The 15,862-nt window shown below is 34.6% G+C and overlaps 1 protein-coding gene and 1 pseudogene across 1 annotated transcript; one reads left to right on the top strand and one right to left on the bottom strand.

Annotated features, from left to right (window-relative positions):
• Positions 1–4,272: 4,272 nt before the first annotated feature.
• LOC110690020 (protein IQ-DOMAIN 32-like) lies at positions 4,273–12,152 on the top strand. The gene is made up of 6 exons (XM_021866845.1): positions 4,273–4,576; positions 7,021–7,899; positions 7,988–8,143; positions 9,009–9,080; positions 9,207–10,896; positions 11,785–12,152. Exons 1-6 carry the CDS (start codon positions 4,487–4,489, stop codon positions 11,802–11,804), a joined length of 2,907 nt encoding a protein of 968 aa, XP_021722537.1. The 5' UTR covers positions 4,273–4,486; the 3' UTR covers positions 11,805–12,152.
• A 777-nt stretch (positions 12,153–12,929) lies between these two features.
• LOC110690090 lies at positions 12,930–15,444 on the bottom strand (annotated as a pseudogene).
• Positions 15,445–15,862: the final 418 nt, after the last annotated feature.

Consider the following 15,862-nt stretch of genomic DNA (forward strand, 5'->3'; position numbering starts at 1 on the left):
GAGTAGGACTATGTGCTAAGCTGTTGAAGAGGTGGGTGTTTAAAACTTATGGGGACCGTAAGAAAAGGTTGAAGAATAAAGAGGAAGAGTTGAGGGCAGCTCAGACTAGTCCACTTGATGCTCATTCACTGGCAGAGTGTGAAAGGTTGGCGGCAGAGGTTGAGAATATGAGGAGACAGGAAGAAACGTATTGGTTCTCAAGGGCAAGGGCAAGGGCAAGGGCCCTTGAGAACCAATACGTTTCTTCCTGTCTCCTCATATTCTCAACCTCTGCCGCCAACCTTTCACACTCTGCCAGTGAATGAGCATCAAGTGGACTAGCCTGAGCAGCCCTCAACTCTTCCTCTTTATTCTTCAACCTTTTCTTACGGTCCCCATAAGTTTTAAACGCCCACCTCTTCAACAGCTTAGCACGTAGTCCTACTCTATATTTGTAGTTTTTTAATTTAAATGAAATTCGTGGTTTTAGGCATTGGTTTCAATATACTCGATGTCTTTGTGATTTTTTCTACTAGTGTATGAGTTTGATAAGGTTTGCTCTAATTTGAGTTCAATATAAACTTACTTGAATTTATTTAACTTATCAAAACTTGTTAAATCTTTGTTAGAACTTATTTTAATTGTAAATTGAACTTGTTTGTCTTCATTAACCTTTATGAACTTAGGGTGTGTTTTATTCATATAATTTTAACTCATGTGAACTTATTAATTAGACGTTATTAAAACTTATTTTAATTGCTATTTGAACTTGAGCAACCATTATCAGAATTTATTTTTTCCGAACTTATATAATTTAAATGAACTTGTAAGGTGAACATAACAAGCTCTTACTTGAACATATTTTTCTTGAACTTATCATATTTGAATTTAATGATGAATTGATAGGAATTTATTATTCCATATTTTATCTTATTCGAATTTATTAGGTAGCTTTTATCTGCTTAATATATTTGAACCTATTAGCCATTAATTATATTTCGTATTATCTTATTGACCACTACCTTATCTCATTTGTTGCACTTCATCAAATTTTATTGAAATTTATTAATTCTTATGTAATCTCATACTCTATATATTCTTCACCAAAAAAAAAAAAAAAAAATACGCCGTATAAACTTATCCACCTCCCATGTAAATAGGCTGCTATCGTTTTTTCCGATACCCGCAATCTTTGAACTAGTAGTAGCAGTTGGGATTCTCCCGAAGAAATAAGTAGACCAAGAACATCTTACCTTATCTTAACTTAGAGTTTACTCAATAAAATTTAATTTTACTTATTAACAAATCCAAATATAAACTCATAAAACTTATTTTTCCAAAATTAATTGAAAATAATACGATCGGAATGTAGCCTTAATTAAAAGGGAACAAATCCTAATTGAAGCCTTAAATAAAAGCTAAATATTGAGGTATGAAATAGTAGTAGTAAGATTGGTAACCGTTTGATGCATGCGTAATAATGAAAACTGAGTTACAGTTGTATTAATTTGAGTACTGTTACACTACGGTATTCTAGTCAATTATAGCCTCACCTGTTACCGGTACCACCAAATAAAGGAGTAAGAAAAAGTTAGTGAGCACAAGATATCTGACACCTTTCTTTCTTTTTTTTATTCTCTCTCCTGTTTTGTACTCCGTATCGTAACGGTTTATCACTGTAGCTACCTATTAAAAAAACGATTTCCCTAAAAATTGTTAATGTAAATTAATTTTCTATTTGCATCGGTATAAAAACTTATTCTTACCATATTGTCCACGTAAGAATGGTGAAAAATTTGTTAATATTTTTCTTTTTAATTTTTGGTTTAACAAAAGAATCGCTAATGGTTATAACAGTTCTATACATTAAAACCGCAAACACCGTTAGCAGTTCTTTTAATTAAAGTGGAAAGAAAATTAAAGTGTGATATTATTTAATTAAAAGAACCGCTAACGATGTTTGCGGTTTTAATGTATAAAACTGTTATCAGCGGTTCTTTGCTGAACTAGAATTAAAAAAAAAAAAAAGCTGCCACCAATCCTACATGGACAATATGGTGGGAATAAGTTTTTGAACTGACGCAAATAGGAAATTAATTAACATTTAAGCAATTTTTAGAAAAATCCCCCACATTTATCGCTCTTATTAAATATTTTCTCCGTTTTTTTTTTAAATTGTATCATTTGGATTGAGCATAAAGTTTTAAAGCTGAATAAAAAAACAAAAATGTCTATGTGAGTATATGACTAGTCCTGACTACATATAAAGAAAAAAGAGTAAACGTGAGGTAAAGGGTAAAATTTCAAAATAAAATAGATACTTGTATTTGTCTATTTGGTGTATGAACACAAACAAAAAGTTTACGGAGTATATAGAAATATTAACTTGAAATAAACATTAATCACACCGATCGACACGTGATTTTGACATACATTCTCAAATTAATACTATTTTAGGAACTATTTAAAAATATTATCTAACGCCCTAGGGGCGTTCGTTAGCAAGATTCTAAAAAAATGGAGGAAGCAAATTTCAACCCATAAAAAAAATCTACTCCGAAATAAAGTAATCTCAATAACTCCATCTATTTTTTTTAAAGTACCAATTTATCACAGTAGTTAACTATTAATATCTCTCAAACTTATTTACTCATTTATTTTTATCACACATTTCAATGAATTTCAATTGTTAATATATTGAGACAATTCTAATAAAATCAAATCCAGCATGATGTACAAATTCACGGTTATACTTTGAGACTTATAAGGTCATGTTCTCTTCACCTTAAAAAAAAATTTCAAGTCTAATAAATTCAAATAAGTTTCAATAAAAAAAAAAAACCTATCAATAAGTTATAGTAATTTTAATCAGGTCTAAAAAATTTCAATAATAAGGTCTTATAAATTTCAAAAAGGTTTAATAAGTTTACATAAATTCAGTTTTATTTTATTATTATTATTATTATTTATTTTTTTTATTTTTTTTTTATTTTAAGAAAGTTCAATAAAATCTGTTTATACAAGTTCAAATCCAAATAAAGTAAAGAGGAGACACTTAGACTTACAAAAAAGGAAAAATTGGTAAAAATAATCCCAACTTTTACGTATTCGCTTTAAATAATCCCAACTTTGGATTATTATTAAATAATCCCAACTTTGGGGTGTATTCGCTTTCTTTGGTCCCTAACTGGTTACTAACCTGTTATATTAGGTTAAGATGATATGTGTCACAATGTGATTGGTTGAAAAATTAAAAAAAAAAAAAAAATCTTACAAAAATTGAAAAAAAAAAAAAAAATTCCCCAACCACCACCCACGAACTACCTTCCCCACAACAACTGCGGCGGCCAGAACCCCCTTCCCCACCTACGCGCCGGCCATAACCCCTTCCCCCGCGCTGGTAGCTCCCCTTCTCCCAAAACCACCAATCACACAGCCCAAAACCCCCGAAATCCCACCCACAACCACCCAAAATCCCTAAATCACCTTCCCTACCGCATAAAAACCCCCAGCCGCCCCTCCCCCACCATCGAAACCCTAGCGCTAGGGTTCCGATGGTGGGGGAAGGCGGTTGGGGGTTTTTATACGATGGTAAAGGTAGTTTAGGGGTTTCAAGCGGGTTTAGAGTTGTGGGATTGGTTGTTTGAGGGAAAGGAGCGTCGGTTAGGGCGGTGCCGGCGTGGGGGAGGGGGTCTGGGCGTAGCAGGCTGAGGCCGGGGACTTGGGCTAGGCCGGTGGCAAACCCAACGCCGATGGTTGTCATGGGTTGGGGGCTTGGGGTTGGGTTTTTTTGTTTTTATTTATTTTATGTTTTTTTTTAATTTTTTAATATATTTTCAACCATTAACGCGATGACACATGTCAATTACCTTTAATTTTTTTTTTATCTATTTAATAGGTAACCGGTCACATGGGACTATTTTGAGCGAATGACCCTAAAGTTGGGATTATTAAATAATAATTCAAAATTGGGATTATTTAAAGCAAATACGTGAAAGTTGAGATTATTTTTACCAATTTTTCCTATACAAAATGGGCAAAAAATTGTAATTTTTTTTTTTAGCAAAAAAAATTTGTATAATTAAAAAAAAGAAAAAGGTAAAAGAGACTAGTCAGTGAATAGAAAAAAAAAAAAGATAAAAAGAAAAAAAAAAACGGAATCGAAAGATAAAAAAGAAAGCTAGATTTAAGGAGAAACGTTGAGATCCGTGTTGTAATCCAATCAGTAATCAGATGTGTTTTAATAGTGTTGCCTGGTCTTCCGACTATAGTCAATCCTTGATTATTGATTCCTTCTTTCCTTTTTAACTCCAATTCCCAATAATAATAACATAACAAACCTATCTATGCTTTCACTCCAACTCGACTCGACTCACTGAGTCACTCACTTCACCTCTTTTCTAGATTCCAAATGCTATGCTCTACTAGAGTACTAGCAGTTGTACTTTTTCTGTAACTCAACTCTGATTCAACTCGACTTTACTCATTTTTTCAGAGAGTCAGAAAAATGGGGAAGTCATCTTCGTCTTCTTGCTTGAAGATCATTGTATGCGGTGGTGATGCGGCCGAAAGTGACGATGTTCATTCTTCTTCTGAGGTTTTTTTTTTTTTTTTTTTTTTTTTTTTCTGTATTTATTTTTTTTAACAAATTGTTTTCAAGCTTTGCATAACTCCAAAAATTTAATTAAATTAATAATATGCAGTTTTTGGTTTGTCAGAGTTTGAATCTGCATTGGCTGTTATTTTTTTTTGATTTAAAAAAGATTAATTTTTTAGTATTTAATTGATGAGTAATTTGGTGCGATCAGCGTTAATAGCTGTAATTTTGAGTAAATCAGGATTTTAAGTTAATCAGTGTTTAGTTTAATTAATTAATAGTTCCAGGTGAATTTTTTATTTTTTATTTTTTTATTTTTTTTTTTAATATAAAAAACGATGAGTTATGTTATTAGTTCTTGATTTAGTTGTTTTGATGTAAGATCTGATCGCACAGTGCAGAACTTCAGATTCAAATTAAGAAGGAAAAAAAAAATAAAATTGAAAACTCAGTGAGTTAAATATGATTTTGGATAATTATTGATTTGTAAAAATGTCAAGAAAATATCTATTTTGGGAAGTTTGAAGCTCATTGATTTTGATACCCTTTTAAGTTATTAAGAGAAAGAAGGCAATTGCTGTTTTTGGATCTAAAAAATATTTTCTATAAAACGTGATGTATAAGTTCGATGTCATGTTGGTTGTTTTGCTTACTTGATATTCGCAATTGGTTGATTGGTAAGGTCAGTATAGAGTGTTGTTGGTGTAAACTACGTTATTAGTTCCGGAGAATTTGTGTTTCGAATTAGAGCTCCTAGGGACACTAGCTCCTGGTGCGATTTCATAAAAAAAGCAATCAAAGATAAGATCGAAGAGGAGGAAACGCATATAGTGGGACTGTTGTATTTGCAATATGTAGCCCAATTCTTGTGACATTGTCCCCTCATTAGTTATGGCTGTCCATTCCTCACAATTAGCAATGATAATCCTTTGTTTGCTTGATTCTTCATTCATTACATCCCAAGACTATATAATTATAAAACTCGATTAACTACTTCTCGGGAGTTTGTTAAATATCTAGATTGTCCTGCATCTTTTTAATAAAGATGATTTGAAATGTGGGAGTCTCATATAGTGCCGAGAGTCAAAGAATCATAAGCTGGTGTTTTGATTTGGGATGAAGAATTTGAGTTCTCCCTTTGTCCAGAATGTCTTGTGTATTTCTTTTTGTGTCAAGTTCATATTGAGCATTTTGGGTGAATAATTCCTTATGAAAGAGATGCTGTACCAAACATGAAAAGTAAAATAAAGTACGAATAGAGCATTTCCTGAGAATTCTATTTCCAATCCCTTCACAGATTGACTAACGAGTGGTTCCATCTTTCTGTCTTGGACCTAAGAGCTGTTAGCTTTGTTTTATTAGCAGGGGCAGAAAGATTGATATCCCTCGTTAGGCAATTACAGCACATATCAAATAACTAATTGAATGGCAAGGAGGTATATTAATTTTAAAGCATGTCCACTCTTCAATAAGATCCTCTTATTCACATATTGAAAAAAGTATATACCCCGCCATTCTTCTTTTTACCAAACAATACCAAATACTAGATTGACTAAGCAACTCTACTATTTGGGGTTGAATTTACTCTTTTCCTGTCTACTCTTTACCAAACACCACCATAGACTTCAACTAGAATGGTAACCTATTACTCTTTCAATGTATAAGCTGTCTGTCTCTCCTTAAAAGTAGGACAATAATTCTTTGTCTTGCTTGCACAGCAGTTTTGTAGAGTGGAATTTAGCCCCCTTTGGGAATAGGTAGAGAATAGTCTCCTTTGATAATCAGCAAGACGTGATTAATGGATTTTTTTTCCTTGTGAATGTCATTTGAATAAGAATTTCCTGTGTGTTTGTAACTTTATGATAAGTTGAATATAGGATTTATGAACTGTTGAATTTAGGATTTATGAACTGTTGCACGCTTGCATAACTCCCTGGGGTGAAAACTTTGATGTCCTCTAAGGCAATGCATGCTCTATGGATTTTTCTGGATAAATCTCATTCAATGAATTGGATCTAAGTTGACAATGAGATTCATGATAGACAGTGTTATAGTTTTAGAATGATTCTGGTAATGATTGTTAAAGAGTGGGCACATTGAATTTAGATAGGAGTAAGGAAAATCAATATTGAAATTTCAACTTGTGCCAAACTAGAACAGAATAAGCATTCTCTAGATGGTGCTAAGATACCAAACGGGAAGGGGATAATGTAGGCTTTTATTCCTCTGGATGTTTCCTTTTCTTATATAACCTTACATTCTACAATGCCGTTTTGACATGGCAGGTATGTAATAAGGGGATTATTACCTTCTTGAATGTTGTTTCCTTTTAAAGTCTCATTTCAATTGTTTTGATTTATTACTGTTAATTCATTTTTGTGGTAGTTGGTTGCTATATTGTTGCTTCTGTACATTGTCTTAAATATTGGCTCCTGAACTTACAGGCAAAGACACCAAATGATAAACGTGGATGGAGTTTTAGGAAAAGATCTGGGCGACATCGGGTGCTAGGCAACAATGTCAATTCGGAAACTACCATTATACCCGAAAAAGAAACCCCACAAGGTGGTAGTATAAATTTTCAAGCTCCAGTTAAGCCTACTAGTGCTGATGAGAAGCCACAATTGCCAAGATCGGTTGATGAAATAAGTAAGGCAGTTGTTGCTTTAGAAAATGATAATGATTTGAAAACATCACTGGTGGTGGTCACTTCAGAAAATGGTTCAACATGGGAAGAATCAAAAGTTACTCAGGATCAGGCTGCTTTCCAAAGTGTTAGCAATAAAACATCTGCCGAATACAAGGTGGCTGATGCTGCTGCTGTTTCGGAATTTGATAGCAAGGATAAATCAGCTGAAACCAAAATGGCTGATGCTGCTGTTGTTTCAGAATATGATAGCAAGGAAATATCAGCTGAATCCAAAATGGCTGATGCTGCTGTTGTTTCAGAATTTGATAGCAAGGAAACATCAGCTGAATCCACAATAGCTGATGCTGCTGTTGTTTCAGAATATGATAGCAAGGAAACATCAGCTGAATCCAAAATGGCTGATGCTGTTGTTGGTTCAGAACATGATAACAAGGAAACTTCAGCTGAATACAAAGTGGCTGAGGCTGTTGATGTTTCAGAAAATGATAGCAATGATACATCTGATGAATCAAGTATAGCTAGTGAATCTTCTGAAACAAAAGATTCAAGCATTAAGTCTGATGAACCTAAATTGTCTGAGTCAGAGATGACTTCAGAAACTGCTCGTGATGGCAGTTTAATTATGGATGAACCTGTGGCTATTATTATTCAAACAGCTGTGAGAGGGTTCCTGGTAATTATTTATTGCTCATGCAGATATTTTTATGGGTTAATTTTCCAGACCAACATATTTTGATGATCTTTCAAATTCCATTTGTCAGGCTCGAAGAACTTTTGTCCAGTTAAAGAGTGCTGTTAAACTTCAAGCTGTTATTCGTGGACATTTGGTGCGGAGAAATGCTGTTGAAACTCTACATTGCATCAGAGCAATTGTCAAGGTTCAAGCCCATGTTCGCGCTCGCAGTTCAAAGTCATTGGTAATGCACTATTCTACTGTTTACTGCATACCCACTGTTTTCCCTTTATGGTTATATGCTTCTCTTAGCTGTTACTTCTTTCTCCTTGCCATTTCGTATAGTTGATACCTTTTCAGTTTTCACCCAACTTGTTTAAACCTTTCTGGGATTCTAGACACTTTGCTGTCTTGATTGCTACCTTTCTCCAGCCTCCAAGACTTATTAAGTACTATTTCGATGTATAAGATAGTGCTTCGTATATAAATAATTGGTGACTAAACATAAGGTTTTGAGGGATTTATTGGCCTAGTTATCAGCATATGACTGGTGCTTGCAAAGTACAATATATTTTTTTTATTAATTTATGTAAGACATAGGGAAGAACATAGTTAGCGCTCTATGTTTATTATACCCATTTGGTTTTGGGCTCAATTTTGTCTGCTGTCCAATATAAAATTCGTGCTGTTGTCCTATATGACATGCTGATGAGTGATGACTGAAGAATTTTGTTGGAGTGTAATGTTTGGTATTTTTTTGGCATCTGTTATCCTTTACCTTGTGGAATAGAGAATCCTGTTGCATTTAAAAACTTTGAGCTTAATAAATCAAGCATTACAATGACGTTGCAGCTTATGCTGATGTAAAGCCATTATTTTCTTTCCGTATAATTACTATTGTATGTCCATGCTTTCATTCATACGGAGTGACTTCTATTGCAGTGCTGTGTTTGCGAGTATACTACCCTTTTTGCATCATAGGCAGTGTATCCTCATCTTATTTTTTTTGTTAATATATACATGGTCACTATTAAATTAAAAAATGTATCTTTTACCACTTTTACAGTAGGGTTAAAGGGTCTGTTCTAACCTATTTCACTTTGTTTCAGGGCCAGAAAACTAAACCAAATGATGCTCAATTTTCCATTGTGAAGCTGCTCCAAAATAGTTTTACCCGTCAGGTAAGCGGTGTTTTTTTTTTTTTTGTTTTTTTTGTTTTCGGCAACTTGGGCCACCCTTTGTTTCTGACATTGAAACTTGAAACAATTTGTTTGTCTAATTTGGGGTCAATTGTTGTTATTGTTTAGTTGTTGGAGTCCACGTCAAAGCCCAAATCTCTAAATATTAGATGTGATCCTATGAAGCCTAATTCAGCCTGGAGTTGGTTGGAGAGATGGATGGACGTCTCAACATCTGAAGCTGCTGAAAAATTAGAACCTAGTGAGGAACCAGACAATTTGAACGAGGTTCAGAAAAGTGCTTTGCAAGCAGATGAGAAGTCTTCGCCACCGGTCTTTTGTGACTCGTTAGATTCAAGTTTCAGTATGAGGGATAGGGAAGAATCGGTTGAAACTGAAGATATTGCTGATGATGTTACGATTGGTGATAGCTGCTCAGGTTGTCCTTTGTCAACAGACTTCATGACAGAGCAATCTCATCTGCAAAAGCAAGACACAGTTGATGAGGATGTGGCTTCTGCTGAGATCGAGTCTAGTGCATTAGAAATCACACACACACAAGCAGAGCCTGTTCTTGATGATATACCTGCCACACCAGCCACTGAGATCCAACAGCCTAAACTTTCTATGAAGCGTTCAGCAACTTCAGAGCTGAATGATGAGGGAAAGAAGTTTGTATATGGATCAAGGAAGTCAAGTAATCCTGCGTTCATTGCTGCTCACTCAAAGTTTGAAGAATTGACTTCATCTGGAAACTCAGAAAAATTAAATGTTTTGTCTGATCAAGATGAATCTGAACCCTATGTCAACTTAGCTCCTTCCCTTGAAGTTGTCAAGAAACGTAATAAATCTAGTGATGTTGAGGCTTCTGAAACTTTTGATCCTCGGATTCATGTTGCTAGATCTGAATGTGGAACTGAACTCTCAATTTCTTCCACTCTGGACTCACCTGATAGATCAGATATGGAGAATGCAGAAGCTTTGCCAGAAGTCCGGTTTTTGGAGGAGACATCTTGTCTGCCTGGCGGAGAGAAGCAAGATGATGCCATGCTGAGTAATTGTGTGACTGATGTACCTTCTACTTTGACTGAGCAGGGAGAAGTTAATGGAAGCAATGGTGTATTAGTTGATCCAGTAGCCGTTGAGGCTAGCCCACAGGTGGATCAAATACTCGAGACAAAGGAATCTGATGTGCAGTCTGATATTGCACCTGTGAGTTCTGAGACCAACACAGACTCCTCAACTGTGAAGCAGAATCATCAAGAAAATGGATGTAGTGTTCACATAGAGCATGAACCTGCAACAGGTCAACAAACATGCAAATCGTCACCTGAAGCTTCACCTCAAAGCCATAAGACAGTCCCAGAATCTCAGGGAACACCTTCCAGCCAAGCCTCAGTAAAAGGTAAAAGGAACAAGATTGAAAGGCATGGATCCAACAAAAAACGTAATCCTCCATCTGCAGAAAAAATGTCTCCATTAAACACAAATGTGGACTCGGGTGCAAGAAGTAGTACTGAGAATTTGCCCAAGGATCACAAAAGTGCAAAGAGAAGAAATTCTTTTGGTTCAACAAAATCTGACATTGCAGATCAGGAGGCCAGAGATAGTAGTAGTCGTCTGCCGAGCTATATGCAAGCTACAGAATCTGCCAGAGCCAAGGCTAGTTCTTCCCCTAGATCAAGCCCAGATGTCCATGATAAAGAGGTTTACTCTAAGAAAAGGCATTCACTACCTGCAACTGGCAGGCAAGGGTCTCCTCATATTAACCGATCAGCGCCACAGAGTGCAAAAGCTAATAGTTCCCATCCTAATAACGGTAATTTCTAAATCCTTTTAGGTGATGAGATTAAATTGGATTCTTGTCCATCAAGAGACTGGCTTTTTACAGATTATAAAATATGCTTATGATCCATTGATCCTGTTGATATCCAATGCAAATAACATACATGTCTAACACACTGTGTTGAACCCTCAACCTTTCTGGCCTTCTGGGACCTCTTTATGTATGATGCTTTGTCCTTAATATACTGAAATTAGTAAAGAGGAGGCAAAGTGAAAAGTAGGAAAATGTTTTGACTTCTAATATAGGGTATAAACTAAACTCCCGAGATACAATTCACATGGTTTAATATCATTTGATGTCCCTGAATGATGCAACTTTACCAGTCCGGAAGTGTAGTCCAATCAATGGAGTAATTTCGTGATAGATAAGGCCCATTCATGTTTGCATTCCTGCTCTTTAACCTGTGGCAAAAACTGTTCCTTGATGTGAAGTTAAATATGTCTGAGAAAGAATTGCAGCAAACCCCTCTTTCTGATTCAGACTATCAGTGGAACTTCAAATGCTTTTTACCTTACTAAGGAACGAATGATGTGAACCATTCCTAAAATTAAAAAACACGGGTCAATAATCTTATTTAAAGCTTCAACACCTTGCTGATGTTGGCCATCTTAGGAGGAATGACTAATGATTAGGTTGATCTACTGTAAATCCAATGTTAAGATTTAGCTGATCCTATGTTTATAATTATTTTTCACATTGCATTTACATCTGTTTCACTTTTCTTTTCCTTATCAGACTTCTTTTTTGCATATAGCTAGCTAGTTTTTGCTCTAGTCCTTTGATGTTTGCTATGTAGTTCTTTGTGACATTGAAAGAGAGAACTTGATTTAATTAACTGGATAATTCCTTTCCTTCTCACAGAGAGGAAATGGCAAAGGTGAAAAGGTGCTGCAAGGAGTCGTATGAACTGATGCAACAAGAATATGGATCTTTGGTGTAGCCGAAATCAAGGCTCAAGAAGCTCTCTATTTGCACTGAACCTTGTACCTTTACACTTAGGCTTACTACTTACTAGATCATTTAATGGAGTGTGAGTTTGGTTTGTGAAATATATAGAAGGGTATATTTAATTTTTTATATGTACATTATAATATCATTATTGTTTTCACTTTTCACCAACCTGAGTTTTATCATCGAGGTTTGCGATATGAAGGTGTGCACATGCTTGTATGACTGATTTCTAATACTATGTGAGATTTGATTCGCATCATTGTACTGTTTCCTTCTAATGTTAGCTTCTTATTCTGCATTTTTGATGGAATCTGATTCATTTCAGTAATTATCAGTTGAATTAAGCTACTTCCAACTTCATGGAGATGCTTTCCCATGCCATAAATACTGTTTGTTTCAGAAGAGCCTGGTTCTGCAGATTGTTGTTAACCAGGTAGCTGAACTTTGATAATAATGGTATTGTACTTGGTTACTCACCGTCCAGAATTTATTATAACGTTGATGTAATTCGAATTCATTGTCACATTTGAAGTGACCCATCAGAATTATAAAGGTGACAGACAAAGAAGTTCCCTGATAGGATGATTAATATGAGTATAATAACTCTGATAATGATGAAGTTCACCCTGTTGTGTATCAATGATAATGATGAAGTCCGCCCATGAAATGCATCATCGCGAGGCTTAATGGAGCAGCAGATTTGATAACTAAGGTTAAGTCATCTAGTTTGGTCTACTTTTTTCAATGATCCTTCTATCTCTCCCTTCTTCAAATCTTCAATTGTAAACTCTAAGTTAGAACTTCCCCATAACATTCTGATAAGTTGCAGACTCTGCTGTACTTCAGTTTCTCTATAAAAATCTAAATCATGTCTACTAAATTTTGAGAATGTATTTACGGTGCCATCATGTATTTACTCGCTTCGATAGTTAACAAGACAAAAATTTCTGGGCAACCATCTATCAGTTTAGAAATAAAATAAGAGTTCTCAAACTGTGACACAATATAAGCACAAACTGTCAGCACCACAGTCTGCCTAGTTAATATTCAGAATTTCAGACTTGCTCATCCCATAGTTCTTCAAGAGTTTTTACCCAGCAGATGCCTCATGCACCAAATACATGGCTTTCTCCATTTTTTCCTGCATTTGAGTGAAAAAAAACTAGGTGTTAGAAAAAAGAAACGCATGAAAAAAACCATGATAATACTTGGTAGTAGAAAATCAAAAAACATGCAAGTGTATTAATCAGTTTCCCAATTCAACCAACACAAGAGCATAAACATTCCAATTTTGCGTAAACTTGCATCAAGAATCTATAATTCCGTACTAATTTTAAATGCAGCCTGACCAAGTAGAAACTATTACAAACTGTACTTGCCTGCTTAATTTCAGAAAATTTACAGAGCAAATCTTCTGGTATGGACCAACTGAAAACATCCCTATTTTCCTTCAGCCTTGATTCATTGGAGGTTTTTGGCAATACACTATGCCCCATCTGGAGCCCCCAACGAATAGCTACTTGTGCTGGAGACTTGCCTAGTTCATGTGCAAACTTATTCAGTATAGGATTGGCAAGAAGCCTTTTATTCTTATCTTCTTCAGGAATTGTAGACCCCAATGGTGAATACCCCTGAAGAAGAGAAGCTTACAACGCATTATTCAACTGAATTTTAACCATATACGATGTAGTATCTAAGCATTAAAAAGTTACTTCAAGCTAGCATGATAACTTACAGATAGATGTATGCTCTTTGATCTACAAATTTCATGCAGCTTCTTTTGTTGCCACATAGGATGACATTCAACTTGGTTTACAGCAGGAGGTACGCGAGCAACTTCCAGAAGTTTGTCTAGTTTCTTTGTAGAGAAATTGCTAACACCAATGGCTCGAACCTTACCTGAATCATACAACGCCTCCATTCCATGTGCTAGGTATGTGAGTAGGAGCAAATCTCTCTGGATTGTTATAGCGGAATCCCTTTTTCTCCTTTACTGGAAAATAAATCTTTCAGGCATAGATAACAACAGCAATGAAAAATCAGCATACCTTCAGTACTTAATAAATTTTATTGTATACATGTATAATTAGTACGTAGTTTATTGGTTAAAACATGTGACATACAAGGTATAGATCCAAGTAGTCAAGCTGAAGGTCACTCAAAGTTGTTTCTAGTGCCTTTGGCACATCTTCTGGCTCGTGGTCAAAGTTCCTGTCCCGGTAGCAAAAGAGAATCATACAACTTATATTAGCTCCATATTATCATGGATGACGAGGAGGATTGAATGTATGCAATGTCACTAGATTATGCAAGTGGTAAGACTATAATTCAAAGCCTATACTTTGAACTTTGAAGTTTGAACCACCCAAAGTATGACCAGAGAATACTCACCAGAGTTTGGAGGTGATAAACAAGTCTTCGCGCTTAATAATGCCATCTTCAAATAACTCCTTTAATACAACTCCAATCTAGTAATCAAGGAAAGCATGCATGGTAGTTTTTAGCTAGAGAGCTTCATATTGCACATATAAAAGAGTTTTTAGGTAAAATAATATATACTTGTAAATACTAGTAACTACAAAAAAACAGTACAATTGATATTCTTGTTCATTTTTTATGAGAGTGAGTACCTGTTTCTGATTTCCGTAAATGTGAGCACAGTCAATGTGTCGATAACCCAACTGCATCAGGTTACAACAATAAGATGCCAGCAAAATCAGTTTAACGGTTGATTTTATGAATAATACGTAGTACATAGCAACAGGCTAAACAGCCCCAATGTTAGACACTTACGCCTAAAATTTCAGTATTCTCTAATAAGTGTGTTACAGTCTTATTACCGATCATTCATGCCAATAACATTGACTAATGATACTATTCAAAAAATCAAGAGACTTAGGACGAGACGAGTGCAATGTTAAATAATTTAATTAAGAATAACGAAGTTCAACTTAAACAATAAAATAGTTCACGAAGTACATAACTAACTTCCTAAGTTTCTCTATAAACTACCTTGAAGACGAGTAATTTGTAACAGCTTGGGAATTGATTAAAAAAAACATAACTAGTCCTAAAAACTTCATGTATTCTTTAGTTAAGCAACAAAAGAAAAAAAGATTAAAACGAAAAAAAAAAGAAAACACGATTATTAATATTATGAAGCGGAAATTCTAGTTAATGATCATATACTTTGCAATAATTGGTTTCAAAAATCCAAAATTTGAGTTGGTTACAAAACCTTTGTTTAGAGTGGAATGGCTATCAGCTTTTTGGATCTTACCTTAATGGCAGCAGCAATAATATGTGGAGGAGCATCATATGTGCCGAAACCAAGCGAAGGAATTTTGAGTCCATTGTTTAACTCAAAATATTCCATTATGTGACAGAAGCAAAATTGTAGCACACCAACAGCACCCGGCCCTCGTCGTCTAGTGAAACCAAATTAAACTAAACCTGTTAGAAGTTGAATTGAGGTTGTTAAGGAATGAGCGTGATATTTTCTAATTAGCTCCTTGATTCTTTCCATGATTATTATTGCTGTATCTATAATCTCCATATATTTATCTCTTAATTTCCTCCCTAATGCTAATCTTTTGTTACCTTTCTTAATTAGTTGCTAATATTAATAGCACAGTATAATATATATACTATCAATAAAATATTATCACTTCTTCTCTATTTTTAATAGAGGTGTTGCTAGTGATAATGGGATGGTTGATGGCGTCTACGATATTTTTCCAATGAATATGAAGAATATATATAATTATTAAAAACGAAGGTTTGTTAGTGTATGTATTTTTATACCCATTAAATTAGTGTGAGTGAAACAAATGGATTTATAAGAAGATTAGATGAAGCCGTGCGATGTACGGTTTTTTCATCTAAGATTTTTAATTATTTGATTATTGTATTTAATAATTTCAGACAAAATTACAAAAATTTAATATTTATTTATTTTTTTTACTATAATTTAAAATGAATTTATTAA

Source organism: Chenopodium quinoa, unplaced genomic scaffold (assembly GCF_001683475.1).
Source record: "Chenopodium quinoa cultivar QQ74 unplaced genomic scaffold, ASM168347v1, whole genome shotgun sequence".
Lineage (NCBI taxonomy): Eukaryota > Viridiplantae > Streptophyta > Magnoliopsida > Caryophyllales > Amaranthaceae > Chenopodium > Chenopodium quinoa.